This window comes from Lynx canadensis, chromosome A2, assembly GCF_007474595.2.
Source record: "Lynx canadensis isolate LIC74 chromosome A2, mLynCan4.pri.v2, whole genome shotgun sequence".
In the NCBI taxonomy this organism is placed as follows: Eukaryota; Metazoa; Chordata; class Mammalia; order Carnivora; family Felidae; genus Lynx; species Lynx canadensis.
In genome coordinates, this window is record NC_044304.2 from 150,478,755 (window position 1) to 150,497,605 (window position 18,851).

The window sequence follows — 18,851 nt, forward strand, 5'->3', positions numbered from 1 at the left end:
GCCAGTCCTGTATCTGTCAGAGATACAGAACCAAGAGGATACGGATGGGGATGGGTATAGGTGCGGGTATAGGTTTAGGTGTTTTGCTTTAAGGAACTGTTTCACACAATCGTGGAGACTGCAAATCTGAAATCTGCGGGGCGGACCAGCCAGCTGGAAACTCGGGCAGGAGTTAACGCGGCAGTCCTGACACCTATGAAAATACTGAAACAAGGAGGCCATCAGGTGGAGTGGGTTCTGATCCCTCGGCAGCCTACAGGAGCACACCGAGGCCTACGCGGGAGTCCGTGCACTCGATTCCAAGAAAGTGACATTTAGGAACAATCCATCACAAACGGCCTGAGCCGGACGCGGGCTGGAGCACCAGGAGCTCAGAGAAGGTGCTGGAGGAACAGAGGGTCGTCCTCCCCTCTCCTGAGGAGCCGGCCGACGGCCGGGTGCACGGAGGGGGAGGACTGGAGGGGCTGGGGCATCCTGGCTCTTTGAGGAGGAAGAGAACTGTCCCTGTCACCTTTCAGCAAACAGCCCCAACTCTGCCCCCTGCCCCACCCCAGGCCTTTTCCTCCCCCCAAGTCAGTATGTCGCCAAGCGCATATGCCCTAAGAGAGTTTCTGTGTGGACGCTGGATTACACTGGAGACTGGTTTTCACTGTGGTGACTAAGTGACTGTGTCAAAGCCCACGCTTCACAGTCTTAATCTAATACTTATCTGGCTGCCACAGCGTGTGGGGTGCCCACCCCTCCTTGCGTGGGGAGACGAGCACCCGAGGTGGAGGGCAAGTAGCACCCTGGGGCAGGCGTGAGGACAGCTCTTCTCATATCTTGGTTTCTATGGTGCCTTCCGAGAACTCTCCCGAGGAATTCTGGGAGAGGCAGGTGAGCAGGCTCACTCCCTGCTCACCTTTCCCAGCTTCCCCCGTGGGCCAGAAGGGGAGACGCTGGGCGCAGGAGGACGTGCAGGACGTGGAGCCAATCCCACAGGGGAGGCAGTACACCTCCAAGGCCCTCGCAGTCTCCTCAGACTCCTCCTGGATTTGATTCCACACCAGGAGGCCTCTCTCCTCCAGGCTTCCTAATGGGAAGACGGCAAGCAGTCAGGACTGGGCACTGAGCACGCAGCCCTTGGGCTGGGGGAGCCTCTGGTGCCCCCCGCAGGCACCCGGGAGGTCTCCCCTGCCAGCCCACCAGCTGCCGACAGCGACAGCATCGTCGTCGTCTCCTCCTCCTCCTCCTCCTCCTCCTCCTCCTCCTCCTCCTCCGCTGCTTGTCTGGAGCATTCTGGGAGCTCCCACTGCGGCTGATGTGCAGCAGAGCTCCAGGGTACAATCCTAACTGAACCCTACCCTTTCCTCACCTTCAGGGGGTGGGCCTCTCCACCACTGTTTCTAGAATGCAGGCGCACTTTACACTTGGTAGAGAGAACAAATGTGGAAAACAGAGTGCCGTCAAGCAGGTGATAGATAGCCTAGAGGTCCTCTCAAGGGGCCATGGGAGGTTCGAGAAGGGAACACTGAAAGCCACCCCTGATGGCCGCTCTGCACTGCTCACGGCGACATCCTCAGCTCCCAGAGACTCGGTTTGCTCATCACCACACTGGTTCCCCTCTATTCTCATTGTCTGTTCCCTTGTCTCTCTCCCCTGTTAGCCTGTGGGTTTCTGGAAGATGGGGGGCCTGTCTCTCTGCTCTTTGTATTCTCAGTCCAGAGCATCTGGAACACAGCAAGTGTTCGGTGGGTTTTCATTGAAAATGTGAGTGAATGAATGAATGAATGAATGAATACATGTGTTCTCTCTCTCGCCAACTGGACTTTGGACTGTAAGACAGCTGGGGCTGTGTCCTTTTCTTCTTGCATCTGGCGTATTTCTCACCTTACAGCTCTGTTACAGCGGAATTGTCTCCCTCCCCCACCCCCCCAAAAAATCATATGTTGAAGCCCTAACCCCCCTACCTCGGAATGTGACTGTATTTGGAGATATGACGTTTAAAAGGGTGATCAGTTAAAGACGAGGTCTTTAGGGTGGGCCCTAATCTAATCTGACTGGTGTCATAACATGAAGAGAATAAGACACACAGAGAGACAGCAGGGAGGCACCCACATGGAGGAAAGGGCATGTGAGGTCGCAGCAAGAAGGCCGCCATCTGCAAGCCAAGGAGAGAGCCCTCCGGAAAAACCAACTCTGCCACCTCCTGGATTTCAATCTTCTAGCCTCCAGACTGTGAGAACACACAGTTGTTGTTCAAGCCAGTCTGTGGCATTTTGTTACGGCCGTCCTAGAAAGCTAATACCATCCTGTACATCCCCCCCCCCCCGCCCCCCACCGCCAGACCCAGGGCCTGCTCGACATACGCTGTGGTCAGCCTGACATGGTAATTGGGCTCAGCGAAGCAATGTGGGTGGCCCAAATGCTGACCGCCTACCCGAACCGCTAGCTTACAGAGCGAAGGTGAGCCCTACCGGGGATGGTGTTGTCCAGGAGAAAGCCCAGGAATCCACCGACAAACATGCCCGTGGTCAGCAGGACCTGGATGACCTGGTCCAGTTGGAGAATCCCTAGAATGGAGACAAAAGCAACCAGGATTCCCAGGGGCCGAGGGCCCCCTGCCTCTGCCCCTGGAGAGGTCACAGTCTAGGAGACAGAGAATCACCTGTCTGGAGCTTCTCAGAGTTCTGGTTCACCCAGTTGGGAATGGCGAGACCACAGTAGATGGAGAAGCCAAAGATAAAGAGGTTCCTGGACGAGTTCATGTCCACGTACTGTAGGAGAGAAGCCCCCAGGGCAGCCCAGAGCCATCAGCTCCCGTACTGCACGGCGATCTCTCTCTCCTCCAAATGCCCCCTCCCCTCCCACTGCCACCGGAGATGGGGGAGGGAGGCTGGACTCAGGGTATCACACGCAGCCGGCAAGCCAGGCCGGGGTTCCACTTGACCCTGGGAGCTCAGTGGTCGGGACCACCCGAGTCGAACTGCTGCAGTTTCTGTTTTCCAGGAGTCTGGGTGCATCCGGCTATTTCTTTCTTCCATTCAGAGCCCACTGTGGTCTCTGGGAACCAAGGATTCCTTCTCCTCCTCCCCTGCCCAGCCCTGTTCTCTTCATCCCAATTCTCATGGGCTCCTTTCAAGAGATGCACTGGCCGCGCTTCAAAGGGTGCCTCGCCTCACCTGCAGATTGGAAATCCCCACGGCAGTGATGACACCAAACATCACCAGGAACATGCCTCCGATCACAGGGGTTGGAATGGTGGCAAAGGCAGCCCCGATCTTCCCAAATACGCCCATCAGGAGAAGCACGCAGCCGGCAGCGACCATCACCGTCCGGCTCCCCACCTGCTCAGGGAGACGTGGGACAAGACGCTCAGCTCCAGCCAGGCCTCGGCCTTGCTCCAGGGGCACCACACGTCACAATCCGGCGGACTTGAAAGAGCAGCCGCATGAGCCCAGATGGCCCCCCTCTGCTCCCACGTGGGGGTTGGGAAAGGATGAAGGTGTGACCTTGGGTCTCGGCCTCTGCCCTCATCTCTTCGCGCACTGCTCTATCCCCATCTTAAAGTCCTGACTCAAATGCTCCTCTAAGAAGGCTTTCCAGTGAGGCCGAAGGTCTCTCTTGGGAGGCAGTTGACCCAATGCTTAGGAATGGGCGTTTGAGAGCCAACGCCAGCTCTGCCCCTAACTGCCTGTATGACTTCGGGCACATGACTTAACCTCTCCAAATATCAGCTTCCAAAACTGCCAAAGGGAGTTAATTAAAATACTTACTTCACAGGGAGGGAGCCAAAACACAAGAGACTCTTAAAAACTGAGAACAAACTGAGGATTGATGGGGGGTGGGAGGGAGGGGAGGGTGGGTGATGGGTATTGAGGCGGGCACCTGTTGGGATGAGCACCGGGTGTTGTATGGAAACCATTTTGACAATAAATTTCATATTTAAAAAATAAAAATAAGAGAATACTTACTTCACAAACTCGTTTTACAAGGCTAGCATTACTTTGATACCAAAGCCAGACAATAAAAGAAACTGCAGACCCACATCCCTGATGAATACTGAGGTTAAAAGTCTCAATAAAATATTAGGAAACCAAATCCAACATCACCTTAAAAAGATCATACACTGTGACCAAGTGGGATTTATCCCTGGGATGCAAGGATGTTTTAACATATACAAATGATAAATGTGATATGCCACATAAATAAAATGAAAGATAAAAATCATACAATCATCTCAAAAGATGCTGAAAAAGCATGAGACAAAATACAACATATTTTCATGATGAAAACTCTCAACATATTGGGTATAGAAGGAACACACCTCAACACAATGAAGACATGAATATATGACAGTAGAGGTGATATGATCTTATATACAGAAAATGCTGAAGAGTCAACCAAGAAACTGTTAGACCCAATCAACGAATCAGTAGTCACAGAATACAAAAATCAACATATAGAAATCAGTTGCATTCCTCTACAAACAACAAAATATAGGAAAAATAAATAAAGAAAACAATCCATTCATAATAACATCAAAAACAATAAACTACTTAAGAATGAATTTAACCAAGGAGGTGAAAGATCTGTACACTAAAAACTAAAAGACACTGATGAAAGAAATCGAAGAAGACACAAATGGGAAGATACCCTGTGTTCATGGGTAAGAAGAATTAATGTTAAAATGTCCATACTATCCACGGGGCACCTGGGTGGCTCAGTCAGTTGAGCGTCTGACTTCGGCTCAGGTCATGATCTCATGGCTCGTGAGTTCGAGCCCTGCTTTGGGCTCTGTGCTGACAGCTCGGAGCCTGGAGCCTGCTTCGGATTCTGTGTCTCCCTCTCTCTCTGCCCCTCCCCTGCTCATGCTCTCTCTCTCTCTCACAAATAAATAAACATCCAGAAAAAATTTTTTAAGAAAAGACCATACTATCCAAAGCCATCTGTATAGTCAATGCAATCTCTAACAAAATCCCAATGGCACTTTTCACAGAAATAGGAAAAAAAATCCTAAAATGCATATGTAAATACAAAAGACCCCAAATAGCCAAAGGAATCCCGAGAAAGAAGAATAAACTGGTGGAATCACACTTCCTGATTTCAAATAACACTACAAAGCTATAGTAATTTAAACAGTATGGTACTGGCATAAAATCAGGCACATAGACCAATAGAACAGAACTGAGAACCCACAAAAAAAACCCATGCAAACATGGTCAACTAATATTTGACAAGGAAGCCAAGAATATTCAATGGGGTAAAGGACAGTCTTGTCAATAAAGAGGGCTGGGAAATCCAGAAAACCACATACAAGGAGTAAAACTGGACCCCTACGTTTCATCATTCAAAAAACTAAATGCAAAATGGATTAAACACGTATACGTAAGACCTGAAACCATGAATCTCCTAGAAGAAAACATAGGGAAAATCCCTTTGGAATTGATTTTTACAATTTTTTTGGATATGACACCAAAAGTGTAAGCAACAAAAGCACAAATCAACAAATGGGACTAAACAAAACAAAAAGGCAACCTACAGAATGGAATAAAATATTTGCAATCCGTATATCCGATAAGGAGTTAATACCCAAAATATATAAGAACCTATACAACTCAATAACAACAACAGTAACAACTTAAAAATGGGCAGAGGAACTGAATAGACATTTCTCCCAAGAAGACATACAAATGGCCAACAGGTACATGAAAAGATGTTCAACATCACTAATCACCAGGGAAATTCAATCAAAACCACAATGAGAGATCACCTCAGGTCTATTAGATTCAGTTATCATTACAAAGGTAAGAAATAACAGGTCTTGGTGGAGGCGTGTAGAAAAGGGATCCTTTGTGTACCGTTATGTACTGTTTATTGGAACACAAACTGGCACAGCCACGATGGAAAACAGTATGGCTTTTCCTCAAAAAATTAAAAATAGGATTACCATATGATCTAGCAATTCCTCTTGTGAGGATTTATGCACAGAAGCCAAAACACTAACTGGAAAAGATATCTGCAACTGTGTTCACTGCAGCATTATTTACCGCAGCCAAGATAGGGAAACAACCTAAACGTCTACTGATGGATGAATGGATAAAGAAAATGTGGTATACATACACAATGGCATATTACTCAGCCATAACAAATGAAATCTTTCCATTCTCAACAACATGGATAGACTTTGAAGGCTATGCTAAGTGAACCATGCTAAGTGAACTATGTCAGAGAAAGACAAGTATCGTATGATATCATTCACATGCGGAATCTAAAAAAAGCTAAATTCGCGGAAACAGAGAGGAGAGTGCTGGTTACCAGGGTGGAAAAAACGGGGAGAAAATGGGAAGATGTTTGTCAAACAGTATAAACTTCCAGTTAGAAGATGCATAAGTTCTGGGGATCTAAGTACAACATTGTGACTACAGTTAACAGCACTGTATTATATGTATTCTTGAAAGTTGCTAAGAGAGTAGCTCTTAAATGGTCACACTGTTAAAAAAAAAAAAAGAAATGGTCCTTATATAACCTGATGGGAGGGTTAGCTAATGGTGGCCATCATGTTGCAATATGTTAGTGTATTTTCAAATAAATACACGGTACAGCTTAAACTTACACAACGTTACATGTCAAGTATGTCTCAGTAAAGCTGCGGTGGGGGGAGGTGGGAAGGCAAATCTGGAGCACGGTGAGACACAGAGAGGCACCTGGGAGACGAGATGAAGAACACGCAAGGGTTCCTCCATGAAGGTCAAGGGCCACGGGGAGGAGTTAGAATACAATCCAAAAACAAGGCATAAACAAAATGTGGTGTGTGTGTGTGTATTATACATGGGATGGAATATTATTGGGCTGTCTGTGGACAGTCCTGGAGATAAGCCAGTCGCGAAAAGACAAATACTGCACGATTCCACTCCTGTGATGTAACTAGTCAAATTCACAGAGACAGAAAGTAGAATGGTGGTTGACAGGTGCTAGGGAGAGAGGAGGATAAGGCCTCGTTTAATTGATACAGATTTCAGGTTTTGTGTTATGTGCCTTTAACCACAATGAAAAGTACTTTTTAAAGTATTTTTAAAAAGATACTCTAGCGTCAACTACTGAAGTCCATTAATGCCATGATAAGTAGCAGATTCTGCCTTTGTTTCTTTTTCTTTCCAGCCTAAGAGCTTACTTATTGAACTGTCTTCATTACAGGACGTGTGGCAAGAATTTAACCACATCAAAATACATTTCTTTTTTTCCCCGTTTTGTTTATGCTCCTAAAAAGGAACAACAAACAAAGGCTGGAATCAAAGCTAAAGGGAACACAGCCCCTGCCAGGGTTTTTATTTGGGCTCGCTGAGACCCGTGTTGGACTTCTGAACTCCAGATCAGTAAAAGAAGGAATCTGAGTCGTTTGAAACTGCGAAGTTTGTGATTAATTTTTTCCAGCAACAAGAGACTGAAGCACTGAGGACAGATTCCGGGGCACCCAACCCACCCCATCAGTCACCGTCAGCAGACTTACCCTGGTGATACCCAGCGCCCCGACATTCTCGCTGTAGGACGTGGTCCCGTTCCCGGTCCCCCAGGCCCCTGCCAGCAGACAGCCAAGACCCTCGATGCCGATGCCTCGGTTGACCGCGTGCCTCGGAGGGGGTGGGGCCCCCACCAGCCGCGCGCAGGCGTAGTAATCGCCTACCGACTCCACCATGGAGGAGATAACCCCGGCAATGATCCCAAAGACCCCAGCCAGGCTGATGGTGGGGAGGCCCCACTGTCCTGAAAGAGCAGCACAGAGGGAATGTTAATCCAGAAGGCGGTGGGTTGCTGAACCCCAAATAACTTCTTTGCCGGGGGCGTCTTTGGAAAGCTTAAAAAAATTCTTTTAACTTTTATTTACTTTTTGAGAGACAGAGAGAGACAGAACGTGAGCAGGGGAGGAGCAGAGAGAGAGAGAGAGAGAGAGAGGGAGACGCATAATCCGAAGCAGGCTCCACGCTCCGAGCTGTCAGTGCAGAGCCTGATGCAGGGCTTGAACCCATGAACCGCGAGATCATGACCTGACCCGAACAAGTTGGACGCCTGACCGACTGAGCCACCCAGGCGCCCCTGCGAGGCTTTCAAGACCAGGAAGTATGTCTTCCAACCCCACGACTGTCCAGAGGCTTTGGCCTGGACTCCTGCCCTCCCACTCCTTCCTGAGGGTAAGTCAGACACGCAGACCTGGAGGTCACTGTGCAAAAGAGCAAGCGACAGGGCTTCTTCCCAGGGCACATCTTGAAGCTTTTGGAAGCAGAGATTCTCACTCAGGGAGGCTCTGGGTCCACAGTCCGCGGGGCCAGGCCCTCCCTCCCTGGTACCTGGTTATTAATACACCCTGAGCCAAGAAGTGCTAGGAAAGACAACCAGAAGTGGGCTATGGGATGGCCGTGACCTCATCTTCCTGGAAATGTTCTCATTCAGCCCAGGGATCCCTTGGGTAGATGCAACTAATCCAGGAAGAGTCCCAAAGGTCTAGCCAGAAGGGTGAAGTGTCTCTGATCTGCCCGCGCTCAGGCTGTGGGTTCTGGGTAACATGGAGGAGGGGGTGGAGGGATGTAGACAGTCTTGGAGGAAGGTCCTGGAATGGGAGCCTTTGGTCTATCACCCTCAGAGGATTTTGTTTTAAATATATGAAATTTATTGTCAAATTGGTTTCCATACAACACCCAGGGCTCATCCCAAAAGATGCCCTCTTCAATGCCCATCACCTCCCCTCCCCTCCCTCCCACCTCCCATCAGCCCTCAGTTTGTTCTCAGTTTTTAACAGTCTCTTATGCTTTGGCTCTCTCCCACTCTAACCTCTCTCTCTCTCTCTCCTTTTTTTTTTCCTTCCACCCTCAGAGGATTTTTAGGACAATCTGAGGGTCTCGTTCTTCTCCTAGGGGTCTGATACAGACTCCCCAGAGCCTGCTTCTCCTGGTCAGATCTTTTGGAGGAAATCCATCCTTTGCCCCTATTCAGCTCTCCATCCAGTGCCCTGGGCCCCACGGACAGTCCTGGAAAACACACGTCCCAGTCAAAAAGGGGCCCTATCTTCTCATTACCTGGGTAAGGGAAGCGAAACCAAGGAGCCCGGCTCAGGACATCGCCTTTGGTGTCGGTGCGGGCCAGGTGCCCGTAGGCCGTGGGGGCCGTGGGGAGGGTATTGGTGACCGTGAGCACGAAGCAGAGAAGCCACGAGATGCAGAGCGCCAGCAGCACCTGCCAGAGGGAGGGGCTTCACTACCCATCCCAGACCCCCGGCCCCTGCCAACACCTCCCAGAGGTGCTGGGCCAGGGAGGCAGGTCAGGGAAGCTCTTTGAAATAAGCAAGTGCTGGGTTACTGGCCCTGGTGGTGACAACAGCAATCTGCATCATAATTAGTGCATTAACGGAATGTAGAAAATAAACTCTGGAAAGACCTTGTATCAAACAGAGGCAGAAATGTCTAGCAAAACAGGCACAGCCTGGGGCGGAAGGATTACCATCTGTCTTCCTTTCCACTGCCTGCTGGTCACATGACCTTGGATCAAACTCCCTGAGCCTCCGTTTCCTCGTCTGTGCGATGGCATTACAATCACTGCTCTCCAGGGCCTGAAGCAAGATTTCTGAGAGCAGCGTCTTCAGATATACTGATATTTCATCCCTGGTGGCAGAACCCCAGAAATGTGTATTTTGAGCGATGTCCCCAACTGATTCTTGCACACAGTGAACCGCAGAACCACTGACCTGCAGGGTGGTGAAAGATGGACGAGACGTGGAAGTACCTTTGTACAATTTGAGACGTAGCTCACGGTGCAATTAAACCAGAAAACATACCGTGTGGTTGGTAGCCACACAGAGCTAACCCCGGTGCAAATCCAACAGCGGGGTGTCTGAAGAGGGGGCACCAGCATCGCCGTGAGGGATCTGGCTTGCCTACGGGCCGCTGAGGAGGAACGTGATCTGAGCGACAGAGTCCTTAGTTTTGTGGAGCTGGGCGTGAACCTTGCTGGGAGCACAGCCCCAGGAATGTGAGAAGGCTGTCCCGCACTGGTGCCCAAAGCAGTGACCTGGGGCAGGGTTCTCTGCTCCTGGGGGAGCAGCTTTGCGGAACGAGGGGACCACATCGCACCAGCAGCCAGGGAGCACTCCCACGGACGGTCGGCGGGCCTCCTTCTACAGAGGATGAATGCAGGTCGGGGGGGAGGAGCCACCACACGAGGAGGGCATTTGCTTTGGGGACCTTTTGGGAGTGTGAGGGGATGCCCCCCACTCTCCGGGTGAGTCCACTAAGAACGGAAGAGGGCGGGGAGTGCTTCTTACCGGGAAGACCTGAAACAGGTAGAACTTAGACACGCGGCACTTCTTCTGTCCTCTGTAAATGGGCATGGGCACAGCGACATTTTTCAGGTACTGAGAAAACAGCACGATGAGGAAGATGGTCCTGAAACAGAAACATGCCATGCCCAGCCCGGCAAGCTGGGGCTTATCCTCAGCAAGCGTCCAGGAGGCTGAGCCACCACTGTCTCGGGGACGGGGAGGCAGTGGCCGCACCGGGAGGGTCCCCATCGAGGCCCCTCTTGGCAGCGCGGGCAGCGTCCTGCCATCTCTGAAAAGGTGGGCTGTTCCCTTTCAGAGTCGCCGGTGGCTGGAGAGGAAGAGCGGGGAGGGGGGCTGTTATCCCCTGGGGGTGGGCAGCTGGATGGGTCCAGTGGTTGGAGCCGGTGAGGTGAGAGTCCAAGACTGTCCTCTCTCCTGGGTCGTTCTGCAAGTCCTTGTGGCCAGACTGCAGTGGCAGTGCGTCCGGTGCTGTCCCCAAGTCCCTTCGAAGCTCTGTTGAAACGCTTAAGGCCTCTTTTTCCATAAAGCCTTCCTGACCCTCCCAGTTGGCTTCCACCACCCCCTCCCCTGAACGTGCTTGGCATTCTGCGATTCTCGTCACTGTCTCCCGGTGTCACAGCTCCGTGGGTCCAAGGCTCATCTCTCTCCTACGCCGTAAGCTTACTGAGAGCTGGAGCCACGTCTTTGCACCCTTCTCAGGTGCCAGAGATTTACGGACGTTTGCAATAAAACCCAGCAGGCAGAGGACCAGCAGTATCGATTTTTTTTGTGAACACTAAGTATTCTTCTACGCTGCCTGTGATTACTTCATTGTTTTGAAGTATTTAAAAATGCAACAAATAGTATTAATAATAAATTGTGGCAGTTTCGCTGCTTTTTAAGGTATCGGAGTATTCATGAAAATATCCGTAAACCACAGGAGTTTGCCAATATCCAGAACACATTCTTCTTGCTGGGTAATCTTCCACCAGAAAGAACTTAGGTGCCACTCCGTTCCCAGAGAGTACTTACATGGCGGCAATGCCCCAGTGGATCCCAGCATTGTTGCCCGCAGAATCAAAGAGAGGCAAGGCCACCAGGGAGATGGTCGGAGCAATGGTCAAAGGGCCAATGTAGCGCATGAGAAACCCAATGAGGCCTGAGAATCCCACCAGCATCTGGACGCAGGAAGCGACCATGATAGCGCCCTGCAACTGAGGAGGGAAAGTACAGTTCATGTGCCTTGAAACTTGCAGAGGCCAGGGGCCACCATGGCAGACCCAGCTGTGGCAGCCCCCTTCCCAACCCGGTCCCCCTGGGTGGCGCACACAGAGGCAGTGCAGCGACAAGGCTGAACCCCAGAGGAACTGAGGCAAGGAGAGCGCTGATCTCGCTCCTCTCTCCACTTCGGGATTTCCCACCACACCTTGGGCATCTTTACTTAATTTGAAAGTTTTCAGGAAATAGCCTTCAAAAGTCCTTCTCGGTCATAGTGATGATGCTGATGTCTGGGAATCCTAACATCACCCAGTAGTGTGTTGAACATCTTGTTGCTTTATTTTTCTGTTTTCCCACTATCTGTTGCAAGCCTTGGCAATTTTTTTTTTTCGGTAAAGGACCAGATAGTGAATATTTTAGGCTTGATCAGCCATATGGGCTCTGTCGAAACTTCTCCAGACAAGATGTGAACAAATGAGCCTAGCTGTGTTCCAATACGATTTCATGGGTAGATACTGAAATTAGAATTTCATATAATTTGGACACATCATGAAATAGTATTCTTCTTTTTCTTTTTTTTTATTTTTTTTATTTTTATTTTTTAAAAAAATTTTTTTTTCAATGTTTATTTATTTTTGGGACAGAGAGAGACAGAGCATGAATGGGGGAGGGGCAGAGAGAGAGAGGGAGACACAGAATCGGAAACAGGCTCCAGGCTCTGAGCCATCAGCCCAGAGCCTGACGCGGGGCTCGAACTCCCGGACCGCGAGATCGTGACCTGGTTGAAGTCGGACGCTTAACCGACTGCGGCACCCAGGCGCCCCAGTATTCTTCTTTTTCAACCATTTAAAATATAAAACCATTCTCAGCTTGTGAGCTATATAAAAACAAGCAGCAGTCCAGATTTGGTTCATGGCCTGAAGTTTGCCAACCCCTTCTTTGTAGGACTGATTGAATTTACTTTACTTCTCCTTTTTTACTCTTCCAGTTTGCATGTTCCACATTCCATTTTGGCCCTGATAACTCTCCCTGTTTTGAAGTCTGCTCTTTCTGAAAGTAATGGAATGACTCCTACTTTCTTTTGACTAGTGTTAGGGTGGTATATTTTTCTCCATCCACTTACTTTCAATCTCTGTGTGCCTTTATATTTACAGTAGGTTTCTTACAGACAATATTTAGTTAGGTCACATTTTTAAAAATGTTTTTATTTATTTTTGAGAGAGAGAGAAAGAGCGTGAGTGGAGGAGGGGCAGAGAGAGAGGGAGACACAGAATCCAAAGCAGGCTCCAGGCTCTGAGCTGTCAGCACAGAGCCTGATGTGGGGCCTGAGCTGTGAGATCATGACCTGAGCTGAAGTCGGACACTCAACTGACAGAGCCGCCCAGGCACCCCGTTTTTTAAATGCACTCTGACAATCTCTGTCATTTAATTGGTACATTTAATCCATTGACATTCAAAGTGATTACTGATGTAGTTGGGTGGGTATCTACCCTATTCATTACTGTTTTCTATTTGTTGCCCTTCTTTGTTCCTATTTTTGTCTTCCACTCTGTGTGTGTGTGTGTGTGTGTGTGTGTGTGTGTGTGTGTGTTTTAGGTTTTTTTTTTTTCAGTTTATTTTATTTTGAGAGAAAGACAGAGACAGAGCCAGAGAGACAGTGAGTGGGAGAGGAGCAGGGGGTGGGGGGTGGGGGACAGAATCCCAAGCAGGCTCCATGCTGTCAGCCCAGAGCCCAACGTGGGACTCAAACTCACAAACCATGAGATGATGACCTGAGCTGAGATCAAGAGTTGGACGCTTAACCAGCTGAGCCACCCAGGCACCCCTCTTTTTGTGCTTTTAATGGAGCATTTTGTCTGACTCCGTTTTTTCTCCTTTCTTAGCCTATCAGTTATACTTCTTTCTTTCTTTCTTTCTTTCTTTCTTTCTTTCTTTCTTTCTTTCTTTCTTTCTTTCTTTCTTTCTTTTTCTTTCTTTCTTTCTTTCTTTAAAACTTTTTTGAATGGTCGCCCTTGAGTTTGCAACATACACTTACAACTAATCCAAGTCCACTTTCAGATAACAAGATGCCAGTTCACGAGCAGGGTGAGCACATTAATAACAAAGTAATCCTAATCCGTCCTTATCATCGCTTGTATCATTGCTGGCACGTATTTCGTTTACATATGGGGACACATCAGTATATAAATAGAAACTACCATGATCCTGGAAGGGGAAGTTTGGATGGGTCTAATGTGTTGAAAACTGAACTTCCCTTCTCTTCCCAGTTATTTTTTTACTTTTTCTGCTACCACCATGTTCTTAAAATAGAACCACTGTTCACTGTTATTTCTCCATTATTTATAGCCCAGCAAGTAATGCCCTTCCTATCGGTGGTACATTTGCACCACTTTCCCTGGTGGCTAGTATTGGGATATACAGCTGGTGTGCTGACCATCAGGGTTTTCAATCCTTGAGATGTGCGTGTAAACCTAACTCAGTTAAACATGGAATATCTACGTTAAATTCCCATAGGCTGGCTGGGTAGATTCAACCAATCCATCCTATTAATGAAACGAGGTTGAAACTTACAAGAACTTTCTCCTGTTTACAGCACTGGTGAAAAACATTGGGCCAGCAGATGGAGCTAAACTACCACAGAAAAGGCTCTGGCTTTGGTTTACTGTGTGGGAGGCTTGGAAACCATGTGGGAGAAAATAGTGGAGACTATTGTCTTAGACCAGTCAAAAGGAATCCCTACCCCGGGCCCTGGGCTTTCGAGCAGCTGTTGGCAAACTTCTGTAAAAAGCTAGATGATAAATAGATTTTGGGGGCCATGTGTGGTTTCTCTCACATCCTCTTTTTTAAAACAACCTTTTAAAAATGTAAAAACCATTCTTACTTTGTGAACAGTTAGAAAACCAGACCTCAGGCTGGATTTGGTCCAAGAGCCATAGTTTTCTGATTCCTGCTCTAAGGACTCCATATATCATAAACACAATAAAGGTAATAAGAAACTATGGGGTCTCTGCCACTTGGGATCCCATGTTCAATGCAGGCACAGCGTGGCCCATATCCCTCAACATCTCCCTATTAATACTGTTCAAGCCCCAGGGAAATTATTTTCCAGAACTCTTTCCCAGCATCCTCAAAACACAAGGTCGCTGCTTCTGAATGCGGTAAAGCTTTGTGAGTCGTGCCACTGTAAAGCCAGAGTCAGATACTTCATGAGGACACAGGAAAGATCTGAGCCAGGAGTGCTTAGGTGGGAGAAGAGACAAATGAACTCATCACATCTTTCTTCTTGGAAGGTATAAAGGCAACAGATTCTTGCATAAGCAAGTCCAGTCCTGGGGCGCCTGGGGCGCTCAGTCAGTTGAATGTCCGACTCTTGATTTGGGCTCAGGTCATGATCCCAGGGTCAAAGGATTGAGACCCACATTGGGCTCTGTGCTGAGTGTGGAGCCTGTTTAAGATTCTCTCTCTCACCCCCTGCTTGCTCCCTCTCTCTGTCTCTCAAAAAAAGGGGGGGGGGGGATTCCAGCCCGCAATAGGTCTGAGCGAAAGGGAAATCTTGCCCCTGGCATCTAGCAGAGCAGGGTAAGGAAACTCTATTTCTTGTTTTCGCTTAGTTTCAATTTGGACTTAACGAAGCCAAATACAGACTCCCTGGGGGACAGAAGAAGCAAACAAACAAACACCCACAAACCACGTGTGTTCTGTGATTCATTCTGTTGGTGGTATCATAAAACTGGGCTTCGCTGAAGAAGCATAGCCTAATTTGGAGAAGGTGGTACAACACACAGCCTTCTGAGATTCGCCAATCCACCTGGCAAAAATCCAGGGCCCCACTAGCTTGACAAGGGAAATTCTTAGGACTATCTTGGTCTAGAGCTACCTAGAACTGTTCTTTAAAGATTAAAGAAACTTGCTAACTCTGGATTCACTCTGAGATAAAAAGGAAGCACGAAGACTGGATGAGATTATGGAGGTACACATACTTTTGGCCTGTGTATCAGAGCGTAGGTGTGTGCACAAAAAGCTGCTTTTGCAAGGGAAGAAGAACAACCGAAGGTTCTGGCTGGAACTCGACAAGTGATGGCTCAGACTGATCTGCTGTGCCCTTATAAGCACAGTGCTTGCTGAGCTATCAAAAGTGTTGGTGGGAGAGCCCACACTGAATGAGAACAGACCCTGTTAGAAGCCAGGTGGCCTTAGGTGAGATTGTGGCCTGAAGCAGCTACTCAACCCCCTCTCCCTTTGACAGACCAACACTAACTAGTCTGCATTGTTTGGAATTAGACCACAAGCAGATGGCACCAAATAATTTTAAGATCGGAGATTCCCGTCACATCCCGAGTGATGCCCCAAAGGCATCAAGTAAGGAAGGACAGATCCACAAAATCCGCTGATTAAAGGAAATAGTTATAGTCAGGTAAAGAGAAGGCACGTATACAGGGAGCGTTCGTAGGATTCACGAGCAAGTGACAGTCCTCTCCCACGGCCCCCATCGGGACAGACACTACCTCACAAGATAACCTGACTCCAGCAACAAAGACTTGGATTTCACTGTGTGAGTCTTTGAATTCGGAAAGCACTAGTTGGGGCCACGCTAAAGGTACTGCTCACCTAACTGAGAAATGGAGGCTAGAAGCATATAACATTTCAACAGAAGGACATTGGTGGGAGAAGTAAAGCAAGTCTAAGTGCAGCCAATGGACCGAGTGACAAGGCTGACTATGTGAACATACGGACCCGGGATTGCCCCCGTATAATTACATGGGGTCTTGAGCTGCGGTCAGTGACTAGCAGTTTGGGCTGGCAAGTGGCTCATACAGGGCTCCTTTTATGGCACACGAGTTTAAAGTTAAATCTCAAATATCAGTGGTTCATGGTGATGCCCCTGAGTCTTAAAAGAGGAGTGAAGTATGACTTTGAATGTAGTCACTAGGGTCCACAAGATGATAGCTTGGGCCACAATCCATGCACATGTGGGCTCATGAACAACATAATCCCTGTCTCCATCTGAAGTCACTTAGGTTGCCCAGGATGGTCCCCGTTGCCAATAGCAATGGGCGCATGTGCCTTTGGAGGGAGAATATGAGGGTATATGGCCCATGTCTCAGAGCTGGCAGTCTGCCCGTGCTGGACATTTCACAGAGTATGGGAGGTTTTAATATTTTTAAAAACTGGCATTGACAGTGTCTCTGGTTTGACCTTTGCCTATTTTGCAACTGAAGCCGTGGACCAGACTACTATAAAAAGACGGGCAACCCAGGTTGCCCACCAACATGAATGTCAACATATATGTGAAAAAGCTCAAGGACTTCCTGGCCTCCATAACCATAGGAGTCAATTCCTATAATAAATCTCCTCTTACATGTATCTCTATGTATCCCGCTGGTTCTGTTTCTTTGGTCATCCCTGACTGGCACACATATCTTATGACAGCAATCCCACTCCTAGCTGTATATTCAGTGGAGATACGAATATACATTCACCTAAAAACAAGGACACATTTATAGCAATACTATCTATAACTGGAATACCATCTATAACTATCAATAACTGGAAACTACCCATAACACAATCTGGGTAACAGCAGAATAGATAAATAAATTGCTGTAGAGTTATATAATGGAACACTACTCAGTAAACACAGTGAAGAATCTACCCCAACATATAACGATACGGAAGACTCTTGTAAAAATAATGTTGAGGGGGCGCATGGGTGGCTCAGTCAGTTAAGCATCTGACTTGGGCTCAGCTCACGATCTCACAGTTCATGGGTTGGAGCCCCGCGTCATGCTCTGTGCCGACAGCTCGGACCCTGGAGCCTTCTTCGGATTCTGTGTCTCCCTCTCTCTGCCCCTCCCCTGCTTGCACTGTCTCTGTTTCACTCAAAAACAAATAAACATTAAAATTTTTTTTTTAATTATGCAATTGAGACGTGGACTTTAGATAAATCATCTATTTAGAAGTAGTACTGATAGAGAGCTTTATCTTGACTTTCTGTAAATTTGGATATAAATAGTTTGAGCACTACAAATCAACTTGAAACAATTAAATGTATATGTTTCCTTGAAAAAAAAATAAATAAAAAAAAATTTTAATAAAAAAAATAACGTTGAAGGTAAGAAGACAGACACAAACTAATATGTACTGTGTAGTTCCGTATATAACGTTCAAAACCAGGGGCAACTAATCTATGGTATTGGAAATCAGGTCAGTGATTATCCCCGAAGGAGGAACAATGGGGCCTCTGGATGTTGGTAATGTTCTGTTGCCTGATCCAGGTGCTGGTTACACGAGCAAGTTCAGCTTTTGGAAATTTATTGTGTTCTTTTCTATCTGTATTAAACTTAAGTTAAAAGTTCATTTACAAGGGTAGTGGCGCCTGGGTGACTCAGTCGGTTGAGCATCTGACTTCGGTTCGGGTCATGATCTCACAGTTCATGGGTTCGAGCCCCGTGTCGGGCTCTGTGCTGACAGCTCAGAGCCTGGAGCCTGCTTCGGATTCTGTGTCTCCCTTTCTCTCTGCCCCTTCCCGCTCATGCTCTGTCTCTCTCTGTCTCTCAAAAATGAATAAACATTAAAAAAAATTACAAAAAAGAAAAAAGAATAGAGGGGCGTCTGGTTGGCTTTGTCAGTTAAGCATCCAACTTGGCTCAGGTCATGATCTCATAGTTCATGGGTTTGAGCCCCATGTCGGGCTCTGTGCTGACAGCTTGGAGCCTGGAGCCTGCTTGGATTCTGTGTCTCCCTCTCTCCCCTGCCCCTCCCTGCTCATACTCTCTCTCTTTCTCTCTCTCAAAATAAAAAATAAACATTAAAAAACATTTTTTTTTAAAAGTCCATTAACGAAGGTACAAGTTCTGACTTTGGAAGGAGGGGAGAAAAAATTGAACTAGAGCAATATTATCAAACATATGGTAGTAGTATACATTTCCCCTTCCACCCCCCCCCCCTTACCTCTCGGATTCTCTTCTGCATTCTTCAGTGAATTCAGGAGAGCTGGTGTTCACCAGGCTGGCATTGAGTGTCCACGGTGGGCACTTCCAAGTGGGGAGGGAGAGCATGGCCAGAGAGGGTGCCACAAAAGCAAATGTCCCTCCCTGGAGAATGGGCAGCCTGGAGGAGGGGGAAAAGGATGCAGTTACTCAAAAGATCCATTAGCACTGGTCTGAAACTGGGCCCAATGGGGGATTTTTTAAAATCCCAAGCCCTAGCTTGATTTAGAGGCGATACATGACCTAGCGGGTAAGCTCCACGTCAGACCCATGAACCCCGGCAAACTTTGGACAGGTGGGAGAGGTGAGTACGGGGAAGACAACAGACCTAACCCAGTCTTGGAGATGCAAACTAA

General features: G+C 48.0%; 1 protein-coding gene across 1 annotated transcript in view; it reads right to left on the minus strand.

Annotated features, from left to right (window-relative positions):
- Nucleotides 1–86: 86 nt before the first annotated feature.
- Nucleotides 87–18,851, minus strand: part of LOC115509222 (solute carrier family 23 member 1-like) — a 48,579-nt gene continuing 29,814 nt past the window's right edge. Inside the window, 11 exon segments of the mRNA XM_030308503.1 lie at nt 87–193; nt 902–1,072; nt 2,457–2,552; nt 2,648–2,756; nt 3,162–3,326; nt 7,490–7,743; nt 9,051–9,207; nt 10,292–10,412; nt 11,321–11,502; nt 18,458–18,477; nt 18,480–18,616. Coding sequence (XP_030164363.1) covers nt 102–193; nt 902–1,072; nt 2,457–2,552; nt 2,648–2,756; nt 3,162–3,326; nt 7,490–7,743; nt 9,051–9,207; nt 10,292–10,412; nt 11,321–11,502; nt 18,458–18,477; nt 18,480–18,616 — 1,504 coding nt within the window. The 3' untranslated portion in view covers nt 87–101.